The 26156-nt window shown below is 43.0% G+C and overlaps 1 protein-coding gene across 3 annotated transcripts in view; it reads right to left on the bottom strand.

Annotated features, from left to right (window-relative positions):
* fam184b (family with sequence similarity 184 member B) overlaps positions 1–26156 on the bottom strand; it is a 295639-nt gene that overhangs the window by 89215 nt on the left and 180268 nt on the right. For all 3 annotated transcript variants that reach the window (XM_060916853.1, XM_060916852.1, XM_060916851.1), the window contains 2 exons: positions 24542–24751; positions 24267–24373 (listed from right to left, as the gene is read on the bottom strand). In XM_060916853.1, the coding sequence (XP_060772836.1) occupies positions 24267–24373; positions 24542–24751 (317 nt within the window). The remainder of the gene's footprint in view (positions 1–24266; positions 24374–24541; positions 24752–26156) is intronic.

Genomic DNA, 26156 nt, shown 5'->3' with positions numbered 1-26156 from the left:
ATCTTCCATTCATTGCCCTCATGGATGCACACCAAATTGTAGGTGCTACGAAGGTCAAGTTTCTTAAAAACTTTGGTGGAACAGAGTTGTTCCAGCATAGGTGAAACTAATGGCAAGGGGTAAGGAGATTTCACTGTAATTTTATTCAGCCAGCAGTTGTCATTGCATAGCCTGAAGCCCCCTCCTCTCTTTTCCATGAAGAAGAAACTGGATCCAGGCAATGTGGAGGGATGAATGTACTCTTGTTGTAGAGCCTCCTATACATAGTCCTCCATGGTCTTTTGCTCCAAAATGGTCAGGGGGTATATCCAGCAACGTTGAGGCATGGTGCCAGGGAGGAGCTCAATGGCACAGTCATAGGGCCAATGAGGAGGGAGCCCACTGGCTTTACCTTTGCTGAAGACTTCCTCATGAGCTTGGTAGTATTCAGGTAACTGGGCTGTGACTTCTGGGCTTTCCACGGTGGGTGGAAGCAACTGTGAGCATTGGGAGACTTACAATGTTGTATGCAGGATGTGGCCCACTGTAGAATCTCTCTGTCCTGCCAGGAGATATGTAGATCATGTAGCTGCAGCCATAGAAACCCCAAAACAATATGCTGGGTCTTGGTTTCTGTGATCAGAAACAAGATATTCTCATAATGCAGGGGGTTGACTTGTAGATGAGGTGCTCAGTGCATGTCATGATGACCCCCTTCCCAATGGGCCCACTACCAATGGCCCTGATGCTTAGGGGATGCTGGACTGCTTACATGGACACTTGGAGTCTGCGAGGTCTCGCTGGCCATGTAGTTTCCAGCAGCTCCAGAATCTATCAGGGCAGAGAGGATATGAACTGATTCTGATAGCCTTATCTATACATCAAGCTTGAATGACTTAAAGGACAGAAGCTTAGACAGACTTGCTGGAAGAGGGCTGGCAGTGTTTGGGACCCTTTCATCCAAGGTGGGACCCCTTTGGCTTTCCATACAAGAAGAGCAGTGTGACACAGTGTTTGGCTTCCCTACAGCAGCACCCCTTCTTGCTTGCTCCTTTGTTCATGTTCTGAGTGTGCAATTCTGGTGCAGGAGATCTCCATGGGCTCGGAGACCTCTGCATCAGGTGGGGGAGACAGGGGGCTTTGCAGAGACGGTCAGTTTTGAAGCAGATTATCGAGTCAGATGGACATGTTGATAAGAGCATCCAAAGATGCCTGTTTGTCTTGGCAGGCTAGTTCAGTGAGAAAATTTGGGTTGAGTCCTTGACAAAATGCCACTTTGAGAGCTGTCTAGTTCCATCCATTTTTGGCTGCAAGCTTGTACTCCACAACTCATCATCTCCTCTGCTTGACAGTGAGAAACTGTGTGCTGACCTCTACTCCTTTGAGACTGTCATCGAAGACTCGGCAGAGTGCATGTAGGTGACTTTCAGCTTGCCGCCCTTCTCCCACATGGTGCTTTTCCACTTGAGTGCTTTTCCTGTGAGCAGATTGATGAACTGGGCTATTCTCTGCTGATCTGTGGTCCCCATCTGGGCAGTGAAGAAGAACTGTAGCAGAAATCCCTTGCACTCAGATACTTCTACTAAGAACTTTTCGGGAAGGAGAATGAGCATGCTGGGATTTGTTTGGACTCTATTGACACAGAGTGCGCTAGGAGTACCTGCGTAACCGCTTCGATGAGTTGTGAAATGCGGGCATCCATTTTGCTCAAATGCTGCTGATGTTCTCCTAAAAAATACTCCTGTATAGACAGAGCAGCTTGCCAGCTCTCTTCCACTACATCCATGATGTGGTGAAGTCATCTGTCAGGTATGCAGGTGACAGAAGGATGTAAAAGCAGTAGAGTTTATTGCAGCAAAGCTGGTCAAATCAGTACTCAAAGGCAGAGTTGTTAAACAAGCAATGGTTAGGCGAGGCACAAACAGGATATTAGAGGCAAAGACGAGAAGCAGGAATCAAAATGCAAACTAGGTCAATAACCCAATAATCAGCACAAACAATAAAGGCTTGGTAAGTCAGGTACAGGAACACTGACACTTTGCAATGTCTTAGAGAACTGAGAGTACTTAAATACACAGCAGTAATGAGGCTGTGAGCATGCACAGGTGTAAATGATTAGAATTCTGGAGATTGAGAGTGGAATGATGCAGGATGGTTGTAGCCGCGGCAGCCATGTTTGAAGGCTGCTGTGAACTTGGAGTAGGTGCAAATGTGACAAAGTCTGGGAACTGATTTAGAACCAGACAAACCAGGTAGTAAGGGCATATGCCACCTATGACTTATTAGATTCGGAGAATCCAAATTTCAAAGCCCATATAACAAACTTGTGTGGAATGGGGAAATTCCCCTCCACCTGCAGCTTCTGCTGACTGGAGGGAAAAAAAAGTGTCTATGCATTAGTAAACAAACCAAGGGATTATGGGTAAAGAAATATATTTATACTGCTTTGCAAAATGTGTCACCTAATAAAGGTAAAAGAAGAATACCTCAATTTCTTTTGAGAATACTTGCTGATGTAATAGGTGTGTTCTAATTTTTGCTTGGCTCATTAACTATAAAAAACTAAGTAAACCTCCTAGTGAGAGACAGAAGTTAGGATGCGTAGAATTTAGGTTCTTATCCGTATTTTTAAGGCATTTTATCGAAGCCTTTTGCTGACAGTTAATCTGTCAAATGTTTATTTACTCTCAGATATTATGCTTATTATTGCATGTGTTTTCTTTTGATAGAATTGCTCATTGCAGGCACATTTTATTTAAATTATTTTACTATTTTAGATTAATCTGTACTCAAATCTTATATGCTATTTGCTTTATATTTTTAATAAACTGAAGACTCCACAGACATCTCTTCAAAGAAGCTCTGCACTCAGGTAAGAACACATTCTTATGTTCCAGTCTTCTTTCAGCTGCTCCCATTAGGGGTTGCCACAGCAGATCATCATAATCTGCATATTTGATTTGGCATATGGTTTTTACACCAGATGCCCTTCCTGACACAACCCTCCCCAAGCTATCTGGGCTTGGGACTGACACCAAGTATACACTGGATTGTGCAACCCCAGTGGCTGGGTATTTTTACCTAATCTGCATGTCTTTGAACTGGGGGGGGGAACTGGAGCACCCAGAGGAAACCCACGCAGACATGGGGAGAACATGCAAAATCCACACAGAAAGGCACCCATCGGCCATGAGGTTCAGACCCAGAACCTTCTTGCTGTGAGGTGACAGCACTAACCACTGCACCACCATGCCGCTCCTTATGTTCAAGTTTAACTCTAAGGGACTATCTCTGATGCCTCATTTGAGAGTAACCTAATTTTACATAGAAAGATGTCACAGTTACATAGAAAGTTTCTGCACATCTTCTGGTATGCATGGAGTTAGTTGACTGGGCACCTGTGTTGGTCATGCTGCCAAGTGACGAATTAAATCTTTTCATTTACAACAGTCTGACTACTCAACCACTTATGAAACTGCTTTCTGGCATTTCACATGCTGAGATTTTCTGATTGCTTTGACAGGGCCTGCGAGTTTACAAGCCTACAGACATATGACAGCTGCTGTCATTGCATGCATGTACATATGTAAGTTAATCTTTATAATTATTGATCTGAATTATTGATATTGTATATGATTTATATCCCATGTGCACGATCAGTCAGTCATTTGTGTAATCATGCCAGATTACGATGGACCAATGGGCTCTGAGGGACTGTTTTGAGTCTACAGACTGGAGCATGCTACAGGATCCATATGGTGAGGACATAGAGGAGGTCACGCACTGCACAACTGACTACCTCAACTTCTGTATGGATGTTGTAGTTCCCACAAGGACTGTACACTGCTTTCCAAATAATAAACCTTGGATTACCAGTGACATAAAATACCTCCTAAATAAGAAGAGGATGTTCAAGGATGGAGACTAGATGGAGCTGAAGCGTGTACAGGGTGAACTCAGTCAGGCTGAAAGAGGCAAAGGAGTCATACGGAAGGAAGGTGGGGAAAAAAGCTGCAGGAGAACAACCTGAGGGAGGTCTGGGATGGCATTATGGGGCATTTGACCAAATATTAGGTGTGTTGTTGTATGTATTTTTGACCTTGTATGTACAATTTTGACCCTGAATTGATTTCAGAAAACTCAAAGCATTTAACTTGTGGCCACACTTAAAACAAGGGAACAAATTAGTAAATTAATTTATTACCAGTGAAATCATCACTGCCTCCTCCTTGGGTGTGTTTGCTTTACTTACATGCAGGTTACTGCTTAAAGTGCCATTCCACCATTGGATGTATTCTTTGGCATAAAATACAATATATTTTGACAACATATATAAATGGTATCACTAGATAGAGAAATCTTTTAGCTTCAAAATGATATATCAAACATAATTTTTTGACAACGACAAGTATATTAATTTTGCGACCAAAGTCACCTACCCTTTTAATTTCCGCGCGTGATGTCATCGGCAGGTTCCCCTTCTTGTGTACCGTGTGACGTGGCACATATTATCAGCAATGGCGGATAGAACGCGATAAAAATAATACCAATAAATCTAGCTAATACCAATAAATCTAGCTAACTGAAAGATTAACTCAAAATTTTTCGCAATTTTTTTGGCCCCCATATACGAGGAGAAATGACTCTCTCACTTTGGGGGTTTCCTGGTCTAAAAATAGACCGACACATGGTACACAAGAAGGGGAACCTGCCAATGACATCACGTTTCACTACCGCGCGGAAATTAAAAGGGTAGGTGACTTTGGTCGCAAAATTAATATACTTGTCGTTGTCAAAAAATTATGTTTGATATATCATTTTGAAGCTAAAAGATTTCTCTGTCTAGTCATGTTGTCATAAAATATATTGTATTTTATGCCAAAGAATACATCCAGTGGTGGAATGGCACTTTAACAGAGTTCATCCAGTCATTACTACTGGTGGAATATTCCTTAATAGGCACTCACCTGTTTTCTTGTTGGATGTTTGAAGTTAATACATATACCAGTGTCAATATTTTTTAACTATACTAGCTACATATAGTAGTCCCATAGCACACTGGTTTCCCATGACATTGACCCCAGTTAAACAGTAACCCACCCTTATGTGTAAAGCGAATGCACCCAAGGAGGTAGTGACAGTTTCACTGGTCAGTGTCATATCTTGCATTATATTGGTTGGTGAACTCTGCTAGGGTGGTATGAAAATCCAAGAAAGAGCACAGAAATCTGTGAGCAGAAGATTCACGAGTGCAGAAAAGCAATCTGAGTGCAGGAGCTATTTGAAAGAGAGGGCAGGTTTTTTGAGCAGGAGTAGAGCAAATTTAGATGTAAGCAAGGGCTATTTGAGAGAGCAGGCAGGTTTTGAAGGAAAACACTGCAAAATCTGAATGTGAAATAATAAAAACTGCTCTCAAATTGAAAGAACACTTGATTATAGATAGGAAAAAATTCCATAAACATACATACACACATCGAATAGAAAAACAACTAAAACAATTTCCAATTAACTCACTGCATCAGTTAGAAAAAAAACTAAGTCTTAGTACACAGCACACAAGCTAAAAGGTGAAGAAAGACATGTGACATTCAGAGTCGATGCTAGATAAAGAGAGGGAGGTGGGTACTTTGATTTACATTTATCCAGAGTGACTTACAGAAATGCCTTGTAGTCTTTAAAAGAATCATATTGTCATACTAGTTCAACAGGGTCAAAGAATACATATCATTAAGCTAAAATCCTGTGAGAGAGAAGTTCATACAGGAAGAGAAAACAGAGGTCAAGGGATTTTTAAAACTTTAAATTGGTGATCATTTAAGTGCTTGGTGTGGGGTGTGATAAGTGCATCCAGGTTGGTGGGGACTGGCCCGATTTTAGCTGTGTAGGCAAGCATAAGTTTTTTGTTTTTTTTTTTAATCTGGCGCAGGGAGCTACAGGATGCCACTGGAGGAAATGGAGAAGTAGGGTGATGTGGGAGAACTTGGAGATTGAAAACAAATCATGCAGCTGCATTCTGGATCAGATGCAAAACATGCAGTGGGGGACTTTCCAGGAGTGAGTTGCAGTAGTTCAATCTCAAGATATCAAACAAGCATCTGCGTGGCCTCCATAGATAGAAATGGCCAGATCCTGATGATGTAAATGATGGACCTGCATGAATGGCTCAGGTTAGCAGTGTGAAGGGACAAAGTAGTCGGTTGTCCAGAAATACCCCAAGATTGTATGCATTGTCAGATGTGATCCCATAACAAGAATCTGTTATGGAGATATGTCTGTGAAGATTCTCAATCATCCAGGTCATAGTAAACTGTGGGTGGTAGAAAAGGGCAACTGGACTTGCTTGAAGATTCTTGAAGACGTTTCACCTCTCATCCGAAAGGCTTCCTCAGTTCTGTCTGACTAATAGGGAGTATCAGATATTTATCCTCTCATGGATCAGAATCAGAATCAGAATTCTGATGACAAGCTCATCTAAGGTGTTGTTGAGGCATCATGTTGGTGTGGGTCACTGGAGGCTGGGTTTTTGTCAACCTGGAATGGCCATCACTGAACAGAGGTGGGGGTCTAAGACATCATTTATCAACCATCTACAATGTGGTCTTGGGCACTCTTCCCAGACGGCTGGGTGTACGCCAGGACCCAGCTGTTTTCGGTGACTCACAGGAGGACAGAGAGAGTCAGCTTTCCATTGATCACCCTAACGGGCAATCCTTTGATCACCCTAATGACTCGCCGTTCACACCCAGCCTCCAGTGACCCACACCAACATGATGCCTCAACGACACCTTAGATGAGCTTGTCATCAGAATTCTGATTCTGATTCTGATCCATGAGAGGATAAATATCTGATACTCCCTATTAGTCAGACAGAACTGAGGAAGCCTTTCGGATGAGAGGTGAAACGTCTTCAAGAATCTTCAAGCAAGTCCAGTTGCCCTTTTCTACCACCCACAGTTTGTTATGGAGATGTATTTCCAGGGATATACAGCAGCTCAGTCTTGCTGAGTTTTAGCTTCAGCATGACATGATCTCTGTCAGACGTGCTGAGATCCATGTAGAAATATGCCTGTTGAAGGAAAGAAGGAAAGCAAGAGTGGTGTCATCAGCATAGTAGTGGTATATGAGGATGTGAGGATGTTAAAACTATGTGAGTAATACCTCACTGAGAGAGTGGGTATAATGGTAGAATTTCAGAGGACCTGGCACCGAGCCATATGGGACACTAATGGAGCGCTTGCAAAGCAGATGTAGATTCCTAGCACATCACCTTACAGTATATGACTGTCCCACCAGGTTTGAGGCAAACCACTGCTATAACTAGTATGCAGCATACTTCCTCCCAGACATGTTAAGGCAACCACCACATCTTTTCAAAATCCTGCTCATGCTACATCACAGTGCATACATGAGCTTATGGATGCTGTTGATTGACTAGTGTTACTCTGACAGGAAGGAGAGTAATACCATTGCTCCCATCCAAAGAGCATAAACATTTGGCACCCAAGAGCATAAAAGGTAGCAGGCACTTCTGACACTTGCTAGCCTAACTTTGATATCTACTGCAACCCTGATCCCCAGCAGAAGTCTGCAAGATGAAAACTGTCTATGATTAAAATAAAGCAAAAAAAAAAAAAAAATCATACATTTCCCTATTGCTACAATTCTTAATGTGTGTATACAATCTTTGATATGTTTAGAATATAATAGAATGTCTTTATTGTCATTGTATCATTAAAAAACATACAACAAAATTTGGAGTGCAACTCCAGTAAAGTGCCATTAGTTTAAAAAAACAACAACAACAACAACAACACACAACCTCCACACATTCACTCACAATGTACCATACAATAACAGTAATAACAATAACAAAAAAGACAATAACAATAAATACAAAGAAAACAAATGACTATAACAGCATAAAAAGTAAAGATTATTGCACATATTGCTGCACATATTGCACATATTACTGTACATATACAACCTCGATTCCAAAAAAGTTGGGACAAAGTACAAATTGTAAATAAAAACGGAATGCAATAATTTACAAATCTCAAAAACTGATATTGTATTCACAATAGAACATAGACAACATATCAAATGTCGAAAGTGAGACATTTTGAAATTTCATGTCAAATATTGGCTCATTTGAAATTTCATGACAGCAACACATCTCAAAGTTGGGACGGGGCAATGAGAGACTGGAAAAGTTAAAGGTACAAAAAATGAACAGCTGGAGGACCAAATTGCAACTCATTAGGTCAACTGGCAATAGGTCATTAACATGACTGGGTATAAAAAGAGCATCTTGGAGTGGCAGCGGCTCTCAGAAGTAAAGATGGGAAGAGGATCACCAATCCCCCTAATTCTGCGCCGACAAATAGTGGAGCAATATCAGAAAGGAGTTTGACAGTGTAAAATTGCAAAGAGTTTGAACATATCATCTACAGTGCATAATATCATCAAAAGACTCAGAGAATCTGGAAGAATCTCTGTGCATAAGGGTCAAGGCCGGAAAACCATACTGGGTGCCCGTGATCTTCGGGCCCTTAGATGGCACTGCATCACATACAGGCATGCTTCTGTATTGGAAATCACAAAATGGGCTCAGGAATATTTCCAGAGAACATTATCTGTGAACACAATTCACCGTGCCATCCGCCGTTACCAGCTAAAACTCTGTAGTTCAAAGAAGAAGCCGTATCTAAACATGATCCAGAAGCGCAGACATCTTCTCTGGTCCAAGGCTCATTTAAAATGGACTGTGGGAAAGTGGAAAACTGTTCTGTGGTCAGACGAATCAAAATTTGAAGTTCTTTATGGAAATCAGGGACGCCGTTTCATTTGGACTAAAGAGGAGAAGGACGACCCAAGTTGTTATCAGCGCTCAGTTCAGAAGCCTGCATCTCTGATGGTATGGGGTTGCATTAGTGCGTGTGGCATGGGCGGCTTACACATCTGGAAAGACACCATCAATGCTGAAAGGTATATCCAGGTTCTAGAGCAACATATGCTCCCATCCAGACAACGTCTCTTTCAGGGAAGACCTTGTATTTTCCAACATGACAATGCCAAATCACATACTGCATCAATTACAGTATCATGGCTGCGTAGAAGAAGGGTCCGGGTACTGAAATGGCCAGCAGTCCAGATCTTTCACCCATCATAAAACGGAAGATACGACAAAAAAGACCTAAGACAGTTGAGCAACTAGAATCCTACATTAGACAAGAATGGGTTAACATTCCTATCCCTAAACTTGAGCAACTTGTCTCCTCGGTCCCCAGACGTTTACAGACTGTTGTAAAGAGAAAAGGGGATGTTTCACAGTGGTAAACATGGCCTTGTCCCAACTTTTTTGAGATGTGTTGTTGTCATGAAATTTAAAATCACCTAATTTTTCTCTTTAAATGATACATTTTCTCAGTTTAAACATTTGATATATCATCTATGTTCTATTCTGAATAAAATATGGAATTTTGAAACTTCCACATCATTGCATTCCGTTTTTATTTACAATTTGTACTTTGTCCCAACATTTTTGGAATCGGGGTTGTATGAGAAGTAACATTCATTTTGTATGACTGAGACTGTTTAAGGTGCATATAGCTTGAGGGAAGAAGCTGTGGTTGAATCTGATAGTCCGGGTTTTAATTGATCTGTATTGCTTCCCAGAGGGCAATAAGTCAAACAGATGGAATTCTGGGTGTGTACAGTCTTTGATGGCTGAGGCTCTGCTGAGGTAGTGGGTGTTAGCAATCTCTTCTGTGGGGGAAGAGGACAGCCAATGATTTTTGAGCTGTACTTATTACCCTTTGCAGAGCCTTCTTGTCTGCTCCGGAGCAGCTGGTGTACCAGATTGTAATGCAGTACACCAGCACACTCTCAATAGAGGAGCGGTAGAATATCACCAGCAACATCCGGGTGACCCTCTGATGAAGACGGAAGGTACACCGTCGAAACATGTCAGGTAAAGGAAAAAACTTTTACATGTCTGTAACAAAAGAAAATTAATGATTTGATCACCAGCAACTGTTCATGCAAACCATTCCTTTTCAATAACCTCAGAAAGTGCATGTGTTGCTGAGCCTTTTTCACAGCAGTCACAGTGTTAGCAGACCAGGTGAGGTTGTCAGAGATTTGGGTACCAAGAAATTTGAAGTTGTGAACCCTTTCAACACATTCACCATCTATAAAAAGCAATGGGGGGTCTGTGCTGTGCTTCCTGAAATGAATAATGAGCTCTTTGGTTTTCTTTGTGTTTAATGTCAGATTTTTTGCTGAGCACCACCTTACCAGTTTCAAAACCTCGTCCCTGTATGCAGACTCAGCTCCACCTAATATGAGCCCAACTGCTGTTGCATTGTCTGCAAATTTTATGATGGTATTTGTTGAATGTGCTGGTGTACAGGCATAAGTGTACAGTGAATAGAATGATGGGCTCAGCACACAGCCTTGTGGTGAGCCGGTGCTAAGTGTGATGGTGGAGGAGAGATAGGGTCCAAGCTTGACAGTCTGTGGGTGATCTGCTAGAAAGTCTTTAATCCAAGTGCAGATGTGAATGGGGAGGCTGGTCGAAGGCTGAGGGGAGGCTGGTTTGGAGGTGTTTTAGTACCAGTCTCTCAAAGCACTTCATAATAATGTGTGTGAGTGCAACTGGCCTGTAATCATTTAGACTGTCAGTGCTGGGTTTCTTGGGGACAGGAATGATGACCGATGATTTCAGGCAGGGTGGAACAATGACTTGTGCTAGAGATTGGTTGAAGATGCTGGTGAAAACAGTGGAGAGCTGGTTAGCGCATGCTTTGAGTATTTTTCTGAGTACTCTATCAGGGCCAGCAGCCCTTGGGTTCACTGATCTAAGTATGCATCTCACTTCATACTCCTGTACAGTAAGTACACAAAAGCCAATGGTCGATGGCATCAGTGACTTTGGAAAGATTGTTTTTGCCTCAAAAAGAGTAAAAAAAAAAAAGAAGCATTTCAGCTCCTCAGCCAGTGAGGCATTCGTGTTTTTGGATGTGGTACTGCTGCCCTTATAGTTAGTGGTGTGCTGAATGCCCTGCCATATCCGTCTAGCATCCTTGTCTGAGAAGCAGTCCTTGATTCTCCTCTTATAGGCCTGTTTGGCATCTTTGAAGCCTCTCTTCAAGTTGGCCCTGGCAGCACTGTACAGTTTCATGTCCCCTGACCTGAAGGCAATCTCATGGGCTCTGAGGAGTGTCTGAACCTCCTTTGTCATTCAGGGTTTCTGGTTAGGAAACACTACCCTGATTCTTTTGTTTACGGTCACATGTTAATGTAGTGTGTGTATGTGATGTAACATACAGTCCATGTGTATGTTTCCAAGTCCGGATGCTCAAATTAATCCCATTTGGTGTGTGCAAAGCAGTCCTGCAGCTGAAGGAGGGCTCCCTCAGGCCATTTTTGATGGTCTTTGTGATGGGTTTGTCTGTTCTCCTGATGGGGTTGTATGCTGGAATGAGGAGTACAGAAAAGTGATCTGACAGACCCAGATGTGGAAGAGGCACAGCTTTGTAGGCATGCTTCATGTTTGAATACACACAACTGAGTCTATTCCTCCCCCTGGGAGCACATTTCACATCTTGGGTGAAATTGGAAAATACAGTTTTCAAGCATGCTTGATTGAAGTCACCTTCAGGATGGGCTTGTTGCTGTTTGTTTATAACACTATGCAGATGAGCTAGGGCCGTACACAGTTGGCATCTGGTGGAATGTAAACAGCCACAATAATTACTACTGTGAACTCCCTTGGCAGATAGAAGGGTTGACACAACCGACAGAGCCTCTAAATCAGAGGAACAGTGCCTGTCAGTGATCTGGCTGTCTGTACACCAGCCATTATGCATGTAGATACACAGTCCTCCTCCTTTGCTCTTACTGGAGTCTTTGCTTCAGTTCAGGCAGTGGATTGTGTGGCCTGCTTGCTGCACCAAAGCATCATGTATCATCAGGTGAAGCCAGGTCTCCGTTATTAACATCACACAGCAGTCTCTGACAGACTTGTTCACTGCTATCTGTAACTCCACTTGGTAGTGGTGGTTTGTGTGGCTGCTTCTTTAGCTTAGCCAGCTGGCCCACCCAACATCCCCATTTCTGCTTCCTCTCCCTAAACCACCTGCATTGCTTCCCAGAGCCGATAAGAATCCACGGAGACCCCAGTGATCTGGAGATGTCTGCCAGTATGTTGTGCATTCTTTTAAAGTCACTTGTAATCACAGTACTGTACTCTAGTCCAACATTAAGTCTTGATGACTATACAGATACTGTGCCTGACTAAACTTGTCAAACAAATCCAACATACACACAGATAAGCACCAAACTAGGTAGTGAAGAGCTGCAGCACTAACGCGCAGTGCCATCTTCATTTGTCATATAATTTAAGATTGCCAACTTAAATTGTATTAGACAAAATTATATTTCATCTATTGTGGCAGAATGAAATGTGTAAGCCCTAAGTTATAGGAATTTTCAATCAAAATACATTTTAAACTATATACTTATTTTTCAGATGACTTTATACAAAGTGACTTAAAATTGAGACAGCATGCAGTCCACAATTGATTTCACTCCAATGATCTTTCCAGTAAAGTATTGGCAACACTACAGTGTGCCTACTATACCACGAGTAAGATACAGTAGCTTGCAATTTTGCTAGTAAATTAGACAGGGAAAAATTGGAATAGAAAGAAAAATATTAGAATGACATACAATGGCTTACAAAAGTATACAACCTCCCTGGAATTTATCAGATTTGTCTGAATAACCAGTGATAAATACAAATATTCATCATCATCAGAACCTGGGTATCTTGTCAAAATTGGAGAAAATGGATGGAGCAAAATAGTCAAGTCAATTCAGTTTATTTGTATTGTGGTTTTAAGAACAGACATTGTCATAAAGCAGCTTTCCAGAAAAATAAAGACTATAAACATAACAGCTAATTTTATCCCTAATAAATGTATTTGTCCCTCATGAACAAGCCTGTGGCAATGGTGGCAAGGAAAAATTTCCTCAGACGACATGAGGAAGAAACCTTGAGAGGAACCAGACTCAAAAGGGAACCCATTCTCATGTGGGTGATAGTCACAAAGTACAACTGTGTAACCAGGAAATTCAAAATAGTTCTAGCATGAAGTCAATTTTGTTGAAGTTATCAACTGTCCATTGATGGAAACTTGAGTACAAGACTGTTCATGACAACTGCAGTCCTAAAGTTATTATGGCAAATGTAGTCCTCAGCCATCATAGCAAAACTAAGCATCCAGAGCCATCTAAGTGTCTTTCAACTGTCCATATGGGGCCATCCTCCACAGGAGCGATGTGATGAGCCTCCATCCAGACATAGGACATCAGGATGAATCAGGAAGGTCTGAAGAGCAGGACAGGTCAGCATCACTGATCCATCACCAATACAAAATACTGGGGAATCTTACAAGACAACCTGCTTCAGATTGCTAAAACAAAAAGACACTTCAACTTTCAGCAGGACAATGGTCCCAAACACAAGGCAAAACAATGCAGAAGTGGTTAAAATTGAAAAGGTCAGTGCTCTACAGTGTCCAAGTGAAAGTCCAGCTTTGAATCCCATGAAGAGTCTGTGGCACTGAAAATTGCAGTCAACCTACCTGAAGAAGCTGCTAGGAAGAATAGGCAAAAATAGTGTGCAAAGCTGGTAGGACCCAACCCCAAAAGACTTAATGCTGTTATTGGAGCAAAAGGTGCTATATTAGTCTGAAGGGTTGAAAACTTATTTCAGGAGATTTTTCAGTTTTAGATGTGCTCAGAAATAATGAATTTACTTTAAGTGCATATTGGTTTGCAATAAAAAATAAAAATAAAAAAAGATTGGTTGGAACATTCTATGTAACTGTCATTTGTAATCCAGACAAATTTTATAATATTTATTTTCAGGGGGTTGAATACATTTGTAAGGCACTCTATGTACTGGTGAGGGTGTGATCGAATTCCCACTGTGAATGGGAGGTGTTGCAGAGAATGGGCATGTGTGTTTAATTAATGGGATGCCAATATACTGTATACATGTATGTCTTGAACTCAGCTGCTGAACATGAAGACAGAAAGAGTTGGTGAGTAACAGAATCCTGCTGAGCCTGTGTGTTGAATGCAGCTTCTTGAGTTCTGATGTAAATTCATTTTTTGAAAGTCGAAAGTACTCATGCTGAAAAGCATGAAGCAAAAAGAGCAAATGAACACAGCACTGCTCTCTCTCACGCCTGCCACTAGTGTCCTCACTCCCATCACACCATAATAAATTACTATATATATACCACAGTTTGTACAAATATAATGACAACAAAAAAGTAAAGACTTATATCCAGAAAATATGTACAGCATGACCTAGAGGGATGACACCTGGGACAGGAAAGTTTGTCAAGAAAGGTGGAGTGGAGCTGAAATATATTTTTTTAAAGTTCACAATATTTTATGATCAGTTATTCATTCCCATTCTGACAATTACAATTCTTATACTTTTGATCTTCTCGATTTGATATAAAATTATGTTTATGTCCACTGTATTCACTTACAGTGAATATAAAAGGTGTATACACCCCTGCAGGTTTTTGTGATATAAAAAATGAACCCAAGATACAATTTGGCCAAAAGTATGTGGACAACTGACGATCACACTCATGTGGGTCTTCCAGAAACTGTTGCCACATCTTTGTATGCTGTTGTCAGTAATGCTGTCGAGAGCACCAGTCCGAACCCAACTACAAACATGGCCACTCAGAACTACAACACCCACGAACCACAGAACCCTCTATCACCTGCTTATTAAATACACCTGTTACTTATTTCCTGGTTCATCAGCCCCTGCTATATAATAATGCCTCTCCCACTCTCACTCAATGCGAAGTATCGTTCAGTGTTCATTCCTGTCACACTGAGCCTTTATTCTACTGCTGGCTTTATTGTGTTCTTGACCCTCGCTCTCATATCTTTCTCATTATTCTCTAGCTCTGTCCGCATTGCCCCGTCTACCAATCGATCGACCCTCACCTGTCCCACGACCTTGATTCTAGTCTTGCATTTTGGCTTTGTTTCCAGTTTGCTTTCCCTGCTCTCCCCTGCACATACATCTGTAAGTGCCTGCACCCTGACAGGATACTTCGCCATGATGGATGCAGCAGAGGTGAGGCAAACTGTTCTGAACACTCAGGGACGCCTCTTGGGGGAACATCAGCAGATGCTCACCGATCTCAACACCAAAATGACTCAGTTAGCTGCCATGATGTCACAGGCCCTCCCAACATGCCCCAAAATCCCCCTCAAGTTCCGTGCTTTCACTTCCATGCCCAGAGAAATATGCCAGGGATGCATGGAGCAATAAGGAATTTTTGCTTCACTGCTCCATGTACTTCTCTATGACCCAACACATCTCCGACAAACGTAAGATCACAAGGTTTCTTTCGTTCTTGACCGGCAAGGCTATGCAGTGGGCCAGGGCAGTGTGGAGGAGTGGAGGGTAGCACACAACCTCATATGATCGTTTCCTCATACTATCCAAGCATGTGTTTGATCATGAATCTGAAGGAATTGAGGTTGGCGAGAGCCTACTGACCATCACACAGGGCTCTAGGAGAGTCACCGACTATGCCCTAGATTTCTGAATTCTCACAGCAGCCAGCGAATGGAACAAGCTGTCTCGAAAAGCTGTTTTCCGCCAGGGGCTTCGCCCTGTTGTATTGAGTGAGCTGGCATGCCGTGATGAACATCTCACTTTAGACACCCTGATTGATCTCGTGATTTGGCTGGGCCATCTACTATCCAGTCTGCCCATCACTCAAGGAGGAGGCCATGCCCACTTCAACCACTGACACTCCCACACCCATGGAGGTCTCACAAACTCATTTGAAACACTCCAAACAAGATCGGAGGAGAGAGGGCCTGTGTTTCTCCTGTGGGAGTGCCAACCATCAGATTATTCAGTGTCCAGTCCGCCCACCACGCACCAGCTCTGCGGAGACAGAGGCTGACCCAGTGAGTTCAGTGAGATCATTTAGAGCTCAGTCTTTCAAGGTTCCTGTATTGCTGAAACTGCCTTCCTCGACCCACATACTGTCTGCATTTGTTGACTCAGGGGTCAGAGGAAAACTTCAGCAACAGCTCAGTCATCCAGAAGTTCAATTTGCCCATAAACCCTCTGCAGAGCCCACTCAGCATCAGGACAATCAACGGAGGCACGATAGGGGAAGGCCTCATCACCACCCGGACCGGTCCCATGCACATTCAGGTGGGAGCCCTCCATTCAGAGCTAATCTCACTCCAAGTTACCACTACCATACATCATATCATTTTGGAGTATCCTTGGTTGCAGCTTCATGACCCGCTCATCTCCTGGCAGAATAAGGAGAGTCTTCAATGGTTCCTGACCTGTTTTCAGAACTGTCTTTAACATCCTCAACTAAGTCTCTTTTCCACCTCTGTAGAGAGTCCCCAGCCTGACTCCCTAGAAGGGGTCCCAGAGTGTTACCTGGATCTAAGTGAGATCTTCAGTAAGGGTAAGGCATGTGGCCTACCACCACACCACCCCTACAACTGTGCCATTGACCTCCTACCAGGCACTTCTCCACCACGTAGTCACATCTATCCTCTGTCCCAGATGAAACAAGCGGCAATGGAGGAGTACATACAAGAGGCCCTCAAGCAGGGGTACATACAGTACGCCCATCTACATCACCTGTATCGGTGGGGTTCTTCTTTGTGAAGAAGAGAGGGGGCGGCCTCCGCCCATGTATAGACTTTCGAGGACTCAATCAGATCTCAGTGAAGTACCCTTATCCTCTTCCTTTGGTGCCCTCGGCTTTATAACAGCTCTGTAGCACCAAGATGTTTTGTAACCTAGACCTATGCAGTGCCTACAACCTGGTCTGTATCCGAGAAGGAGATGAGTGGAAGACGGCCTTCAGCACCAATGCCGGCCATTTTGAGTACCAGGTGATGCCATATGGCCCCTCTTCAGCACCAAGCATGTTCCAGTGTTTCATCAGTGATGTACATCAGGACATGTTAGGGAGATACGTGGTGGCACACATCGATGATAATCCTGATCTACTCCCCAGATGAAAAGAGAATTTTGTAAATTCCTATCACTGTTTCATTAGAAATTTCAGTACTCACGCGGCGCCCTTGACCTCCTAGTTAAAGAAGGGACCCAAGCGCCTCCACTGGACCCCTGCAGCCAAAGAGGCCTTCAACAAGCTCAAAACTGCCTTCACCACAGCCCCGATCCTCCAATACCCTGACCCTACCCAACCTTTCACGGTCAAGGTGGACACCTCCAAGATGGGTGTAGGAAGGGTCCAGCGCTTCGGTGAGAAGCCCAACCTCCACCCAGTCGCATTCTTCTCAAAGAAACTCACTTCAGCAGAGAGGAACTATGACATCGGGGACAGCAAACTACTCGCCATCAAGCTTGCTCTGGAGGAATGGAGACACTGGCTGAAGGGAGCCATTTACCCCTCCATCACACTTATGGATCATAAGAACTTGGAATATCTCAAGAAGGCCAAGAGACTTAACCCCCGCCAAGCCCAGTGGGCTCTGTTTTTCATGCACTTCCACTTCACAATATCCCATCGTCCAGGCACCAAGAACACTAAGGTGGATGCCCTGTCACATGTCTTCAGCCCATCTTCTCATGACCCTGAACCTCACCCCATCTTCATGCTCAAATGCTTCATCCAAGCAATGTCATGGGACCTTGACAAGGAGAGAAATAGTCGCAACCACAGACTCCTCCAGCCAACTGCCCACCTGTACATACCCAACCATCTCTGAGGTAAACTCATCACTTGGGCACATGCATCTCCTGCCACTGGTCACCCACGCAGTCATCGTACTCACCAACTGCTATGGAACAAGTACTGGTGGGAGAATATGTTGACTGAGATCATCCATTTTGTCTCCTTGTGCATGGAGTGCGCACAAGCTAAGGTACCTCGAACACCTCCCGCTGGTAAACTATGCCCTCTCCTTGTACCTCAGAGACCCTGGTCTCACCCGGCCATCAACTTTATCATCAACCTACCACCATCCCAGGGCAACACTACCATCCTGGTCATCATCGACAGGTTCTCCAAGGCACTGAGACTCGTCCCATTACCCGGCATCCCTACAGCTTTCCAGACCACCGAACTGTTATTCCAGCATGAATTCAGATACTTTGGCATCCCAGAGGACATAGTCAGTGACCGTGGCCCTCAGTTCATCTCTCATCTATGGGCCAGTTTCATGGCGCGGTTAGGTGTCTCGGTGAGTCTCACGTCCGGATATTACCCCCAGCTCAATGGCCAGGTAGAGAGGGCTAACCAGGAGATAGGATGTTTCCTCAGAATCTTCTGCATGAGGAACCAGGGGGACTGGGTCCATTTCATCCCGTGGGCCAAGTATGCACAGAACTCTCTGAAGCACTCTACTACACAACTAACACACTTTCTGCGCATGCTCAGCTACCAACCTCCCCTGTTCCCATGGGACAACTCACCGGCACAGATACAGGCAGTGGACGAGTGGTTCTCACGCAGCCAGTCAGTTTGGGAGGAAGCTAATCAATGTATTGAATCTGTCAATGCCAAGTATAAGGAATATGCCTACAAGCACAGGAGCGGCAACCCTAAGTTTTCTCCTGGTGACTGGCTATGGGTGTCAACTAAGGACCTCAAGGAACCCAAAACTACAGGCATGCTACACCGGACCTTACAAGGTCGGAGCGACACATCACTGAAGTCTCCTACAGGCTTGAGCTCCCCCCACACAGTTGCTTGTCACCCACATATCATGTTTCCTGCCTAAAACCTGTCATCCAAGGTCCTCTGCCCATAAAGACCCAGACCACCCATCACGTTGCCCAGAAGGGGATCCCATCTACCAGGTAAACAGAATCCTAGACTCTAGGTGCAGAAGAGGTCAGCTTGAGTACTTGGTAGATTGGGAGGGCTATGGACCTGAAGATCGAAGCTGGGTAGGAGCAAGGGTTATTCTGGACCCTCTCCTGACTCAGGAGTTCCACAGCCAACACCCCAACAAGCCTGCACCCAAAGGGAGAGGGCATCCTAGGAAGAATGTAGCTCCTGGAGGGATCTCCTGGGGGGGCGTTCTGTCAGTAATGCTGTCGAGAGCACCAGTCCAAACCCAACTACAAACAGAACTCGATGCGAAGTATCATTCAGTGTTCATTCCAGTCATACTGACCCTTTATTCTACTGCTTGCTTTATTGTGTTCTTGACCCTTGCTCTTGTATCTTTCTCGCTATTCTCTAGCCCTGTCCACATTGCCCTGTCTACCAATCGATCAACACTTGCCTGTCCCATGACCTTGATTCTAGTCTCGCATTTTGGCTTTGTTTCCAGTTTGCTTTCCCCACTCTCCCCTGCACATACATCCGTAAATACCTGCACCCTGACAGCTGTAGTATTTACGTTTTCCCTTCACTGGAACTAAAGGACCCAAACCTGTTTTATGACAGTGCTGCTGTCTACAAAGCAAAAAAAAAATTAGTGGCTGGAGCTTTGACCTGAACCCCACTGAACACTTTGGGGTGAACTGGAATTTCAATTGCACACCAGGCCTTCTCACTTGACATCAGTGCCTCACCTCACTACTGCTCTTGTGGCTGAATGAGCACAAATCCCCACAGCCATATTTCAAAATCTAATGGAAAGCCTTCCCAGAAAATTGGAGGCTGTTATACTAGCAATGGGTGATCAGCCCCATGTTAATGCCCATGGCTTTGGAATGACCACATACTTTTTGATATATAGTGTAAAAACAAAACTTATAAAAAACATTAGCTAACCTTTAGCTAATACTTTTTAAAAGTGCCCTTTGCTTGTTAGACAGGATTCAGTCTTTTGGGGTAAGAGTCTACCAACCTAACACATCTTGATTTGGTAATTTTATTCCATTCTTCTTTGCAAAAATGCTAATCTATCAAATTCTAAGAGTATCTCCTGTTCACAGCCTTCTTCAAATCATTCCACATGTTTTTGATAGGATTTAGATCTAGGCTCTGACTGGGTTATTTGAAACCTTTTTATTTTATTCTGAAGCCACTCCTTTACATTGGATTGGTGCTTTGGCTCATCAAAATTTCATTATTCGACTGTCTAGTGGAGATGTATGGGTTTTGTGTCAAAATAAACTCACCATCCATTTTATTAGGAGCATCTGTACACTTGCACATTAATGAAAGTATCTAATCAGACAATCATCTAGTAGCAGCACAGTGCAAAAAAAAAAAAATCATGCAGATACAGTTCAAAAACTTCAGTTAATCTTCACATCAAACATAAGAATGAAGAAAAAGTGTGATCTCTGTGATTTTGATTGTAGCATGAATGTTGGTACTAGAAGGGCTTTTTTGAGTCTTTCATGAACTGCTGATCTCCTGGGAATTCCACACACAACAATCTCTCAAGTTTATACAGAATGGTGTAAATTAAAATTCAGAACACCCTACATGAGTGATACATTATTGATAAGAGAAGACAGAGGACACTGGCCAGACTGGTGTGAGCAACCAGAAAGGATATAGTAACTCAAATAATCACTTTCCACAACAATGGCGAGCAGAAAAACATCTCCGCATGTACAGCACATCAAAACCTTGAGATGACCAAGTAGACCACAGTGGGTTCCACTCCTGTCAGAAAAGAACAGGAACCTGAGGCTATCATGGGCACAGGCTCACCCAAACTTGATATTTAAAGACTAGGTGAGGGGGGAAAAAAATCACCTGGTCTTTTTCCAGTCTTTAACTGACCAGTTTTGGTGAATCTCTGCCCAAGATAGCCTCAGATTCCTGTTCTTGGCTGACAGGAGGACTCTTCTACTGTTGTAGCCCATCCACATCAAGGTTTGATGTGTTGTGTGTACTGAGATGCTTTTCTGCACACTATGGTTGCAAAAAGTGCTTATTTGAGTTACTATAGACCAGCCTTTCTCAACTGGGGTGCCGTCTGGCTTCGTTAGGGGTCCCGTCAAAAAATTATACATTCTAACATTGAAATAAATAAAATGAATTAAAATTCCAAAAAATGATAGTTACACTAATGCAGATCATCGCTGCCTCATGAATCATCAAAATTTGTCTCACGGCCCCCTTTCCCATGTCACAACGTCACTGCGGGGTCAGTGTGACTGCGTATATTTTATATGGGGGTACCTTGAGAATTTGCATACTTCTGAAGGGTGCCGTGACTGAAAAAAGGTTGAGAAATGCTGCTATAGACTTCCCATCAGTTCAGATCAGTCTGGTCATTTTCCTCTGATTTCTCATCAACAAGGTGTTTCAGCATTCAGACCCTCCGCACAGAGTATGTTTTTTGTTTTGCACACCATTCTGTGAAAATTATAGGGACTGTTTTGTGTGAAAATCCCAGATGATCAACAGTTTCTGAAATACTCAAACGAGCCCATCTGGTACCAACCACCATGCCAAGTTTAAAATGACTGAGATTACATTTTCCCTATTGTGATGTTCAATGTGAACATTAACTGAAGCTTGTAACCTGTACCTGCATGATTTTGTGCATTGTGCTGCTGCCACATAACTGGCTGATTGGATAACTACATAAATGAGCAGGTGTTCCTTTTATAGTGACCAGTGAGTGCAGATTGGTATTTGGAGCTATCCATGATTCCCTTGATTTTTTGTAGAACATTAGTCCCAGCTGAAGAGAAGTAGCCCCATAACATGATGTTGCCACCACCATACTTCACTGTGGGTTTGGTATTCTTTGAGTGATGAGATGTTTTGTTTTTGTGCCAAACATATCCTTTAGAACTATACCCAAAAATTGCACCATGGTCCAGTCAGACAATAACACACAGTTTTTGGTAAAGTTTAGGCAGGCTTGGATGTTTTCTTTGTGATAAAGGGCTTTCACCTACCGGTAGCTACTCTACTCCATAGTCTAGATGTCTGAAGAATATAAGAGATTGTTTTCATATGCATGGAATGACCAATACTTGCTAGATATTCCTGCAGCTTCTTTAATGTTGCCATAAGTTTTTTGGCAGTCTTCCTCATAAGTAGTCATCTTGTCTGTTCATCAGTTATGGAGGGTCCTATTCTTAGTGACATCACTGTGGGGCCCTATTTTCTCCATTTGTTCCATAGTAAACCTTTCCTGATCAATACTTTTCGACAATGAGATCCCATACATACTTTTAAACTGGTTGCAGGCCATGCCTTCAGCAGTCAAATGCAACCAAGATGTCTAGAATATGCAAAACATCTGATTTTTATTTGGCATTAATCAGAATCACTTAATTGATTACAGGTGTATGATAATTACTTTTAAACATGAGCGTGAATGTGATTGGTTCATTCTAAGCACAGTCACATGCCCCATTATAAAAGGGTGTGCACACTTATGTAACCAGATTAAGCCTCACTCACAACCCACCATAAGTGTTTTGGACACGCACGGGTCGCACGTTTTGGTAGCTCGCAGCCGTGCCGCAGAGTTGCAGTGAACCCGGGGGAAAGTTTGGGGGAGGAGTATGGGCAAAGTACTTGTCAAGTACAGGTTGCATGCCTGACTTCCCTTGAGGCATGGCAAAAATTGTGCCGTTAGCCCATGGAAAGCATATATCTGATGCACGTGATCAGTGTGTGTTCAGTGAGTGTGGAGTGCATGTGAGACTTGCATTTTACCAGTTTCCTGCACTATGAGTTCAGGCCACACTTGTGAAGCATGTGTGACGCATGTGATTAGCATGTTACAATCACTCATAACTTGTGTGTGACGCAAGCCAGGAGTGGGTATAAAACCAGCGTGTCTGCAGCATTCTACATCTGTCTTTTGGCTGAAGAACATTGGATCTTTTGTGGGAAAATTAAAAAAATTTTCAGTTTAAAGTTTAGAAAATGGGACCCAAGAAGAAGCGAGCAAAAGTGAAGTAACCCAGCCTGAAACAGCGGGGGGGAGGAGGAGGAAGAATTTGATGATGATGGTCGCAGCACCGGCGAGCCCTGCATGGACAGGGAGAAGTATGCTTTCAAGCCAGCAGAAGGCACAACACCCCACCAGAGGGCTTTTCACAAGTAAATACACATGTTTTAAACATTCATTTCAGTATCTATATGCTTATGTAATTAATATTATATATGCTGATTTTCATGTATGTTTCAGCTAACGACGCCCAGAAGTGAGGACATTGCAATCCCATCATCACTGTCAGGCCATTGTGCCATGCTCAGTGATAAGGACAAGGACATCCCAACACCCCATCCCACCACTCAGTAGGAGTAGGAGCAGGACAGTAGCTCGGAGTCAGAGTCAAAGTGTGTTTCAGTGCTCAAACTGTTGGGCTATTTAGTTGGGATTTTTTACAATGTAATAAAATGTGTTATTCCCTTATACTCATGTTTTATTATTTGAGTTTTGCATGGTAAATTAACATATACTCATATAAAAACAGCAAATGAGATGGTCTTCTTCCCTTCTACAATGCTACATGATCAGTTCTTTGGTTCCTCCCCCAGTATATATACCCAGAGTCTTGCCCCTCGTGTTGCATGCAGGTCACGTGCGCTGCGGGCAAGCCACACATAGGGGTAGAACGTGAGATGTACTTCTGTCTTGCGGGCCGCACAAATAGCAAGCGTGGAATACTTGTGTAGTACTTCTGAGGCACGTCACTCATACAATGATCGTGCATCACTCATGTGTTTTACTGTCATCGCAAAAAGCCCTTACTAGCCGTGCTGCTGACCTGGTTCAGGTGTACAAAAGGAGTATGGGTCCCATACGTAGTGTATGCATTCTTGATTTGTCACAAGACCCATAGAATTTTCATGTGCAGGACCAAAAGTCTCCACGGGCAGTGTGCGACCTTCTATGGCACTGAACACGCGCAAGTGTTGCGCAAGTCTCAAGCACAGTTTTGCCAAATTATTTACCGTAGACCGCCCACAGCACGTACAGTGGGTTGTGAGTGAGGCTTTACACGAAGACGTTCTATCCACACACACCCCGGAATTCTGTTAGTTGCTATATCACATTAAAGGTGGGAAAAGATCTGACATGATGATTTATCTTTTTCAGTCTTTACATCACAAAAACATGTAGCTTGTTGGTTAAGTTAGACACTTTAACAACTTTCTGAAATGGATGTTTGGGTAATGAATTGGGGAGAAACATACAGAATGAAGGGCACTGAAGAAGCAGATTATCAAGTTGGCTCTTTTTTTGACTAATGTAAGGTTGACTCCTAATGACCAAACACATACCTTATTCTTGCCTCCACACTGTGGTTTGACTGCTGTAGTTCCTTCCTCTCTTGTTTGAGAGTGGAGATTTCCATTTGCAGTTGTTCCTTCTCCATAGCAAACTCAACCTGGAAGATAGATTTTTCATTGCAAGATGGATGGGGGTTCAGAGACTAAAAAAGTGGTATGGTACTACGGTACATGTGTGAATGCATCTGGCATTCATTCTCTCTCTTTCTCTCCCTTTATTTGGGCAGCATAATTATTTGAAAGTGTGTGTGTGTGTGTGTACATACCTGCATTTCCTGTATGGTATGCTGTGTTTTTTTCAGTTCTTCATTTAGTCTTTCGCACTCAGACTTGCACAGAGGCTCCAGCCTAGTCATTTCCTTCACTTTTTCTTGCTCTCTTTCACTTTCCTGTTCACAATCTCGTTCTTCCTTTCCTCCTCTGGATTTTTCTCTTTCCTTCTCCAATGCCTGGATTACTTCCTCCAGTTTATCTATCTGCAGGCAAAACATTTACCTTAGATACATCTAGGGTAGACAGTGCATATTTATGGTACAGGTTAAGGTATGTGCTGCTTTGTGACAATTTCCACTGCTAAAAGCACTACAAATAAAATTGAATATGAAGCTATATTCTTGACCCAACTAGGACAACTTTTTCATTATGAAGTTACTATTAGCAAAGAATATTCATGAATCTATTATTGTATTTATTCAATTCAATTGTTTTTGCATGGCATTTTTAACATTGTATATTACCAATGTCATAGCATTAGAAATTGTGTTTCGTTTTAGCGCCATATTGTGGTGTAATTTTGAATAGGGAAAGTGTTTAAGAAAAGGTCAGGTTTTATTTTGACATTCAGAGCACTTCCTGTAAGGTCGGAGTGCAAGCAAACTAGGAAGTAAGTTGCTTCAGATGGTTCAGACCGCATGGTAGCAAAAAGGTGCCCACACTCCTTCAAAAGACGTTCATGCCCTTGAGAAAGGCTTTGCTTGTAAGTGTGTAGTACTGTGGTATAATTTCTGTACTAAGAAAGAACCTGTTTACGGTCAAATAGATAACGTTGTAACATGTTTTCTGTAAAGTCACATGTCTAAATGGTACCAGGCTAGCATATGCTATGCTAACTGCTAGGTTAGATACCTTATGTAAGGTCATGCTGCATGTAGGATAGCATGTAAATATGCAAGATACATCTTTATGTACATTTTCTGTTTATTTGTAGTTTTACGAGAGGAGATGAAAAAGGAATTCACTGAATTGAAGAGTGAAGTAAAAGCTTGAAATCTACTTCTGCCTTGGATGTTTATTGAATAGCCTAGCGTTAGCTGTCTGTGTAGTTAGGCAAAGGGGTGCTTGATGAGGACAGAACAGTAAAAAAGCAACCTGCACGGCGGGCAGAGCTATTCAAGGAGAGTGATCTTCAGTTGCATCACTTCTTTTCATCTTCACCTCTGCTCACGCTTGGCTCACAGCAGCTCTGAACGATGGATGAGAAGCAAGTAGCTAAGGAAAACGCACAGCAGTCCACCGTAGAGACCAAGGCCCTGTCCACACGGCAGCGGATTCAGGTGAATCTGATAAAATTGTTTATCGTTTCGGCCTGGCGTCCACACGGCACCGGCGTTTTGGGTGCCCCAAAACGAAATCTTTTGAGAACGGGTTCCAGAGTGGAAAGATCTGGCAACGGCGCCGTTGCGAAGTCGTCTGGATGAGTAGAACGGATTTGTTTACGATGACGTCACAACCACGTGCTTCACACCAGGTAGAAGTGTAACGAACTCGATGTGAGTTGTCAACAAATCCTATAACTTGGTTCATGAAACATGCTTACAAAATATTTTCACTGTGAATATTTATTGTGTAATGGTGCAAAGTGAGAGAGAGAGAGTGAGAGTC

Source organism: Neoarius graeffei, chromosome 3, assembly GCF_027579695.1.
Source record: "Neoarius graeffei isolate fNeoGra1 chromosome 3, fNeoGra1.pri, whole genome shotgun sequence".
NCBI lineage: Eukaryota > Metazoa > Chordata > Actinopteri > Siluriformes > Ariidae > Neoarius > Neoarius graeffei.
This window is presented reverse-complemented; position numbering and strand designations above follow the sequence as displayed.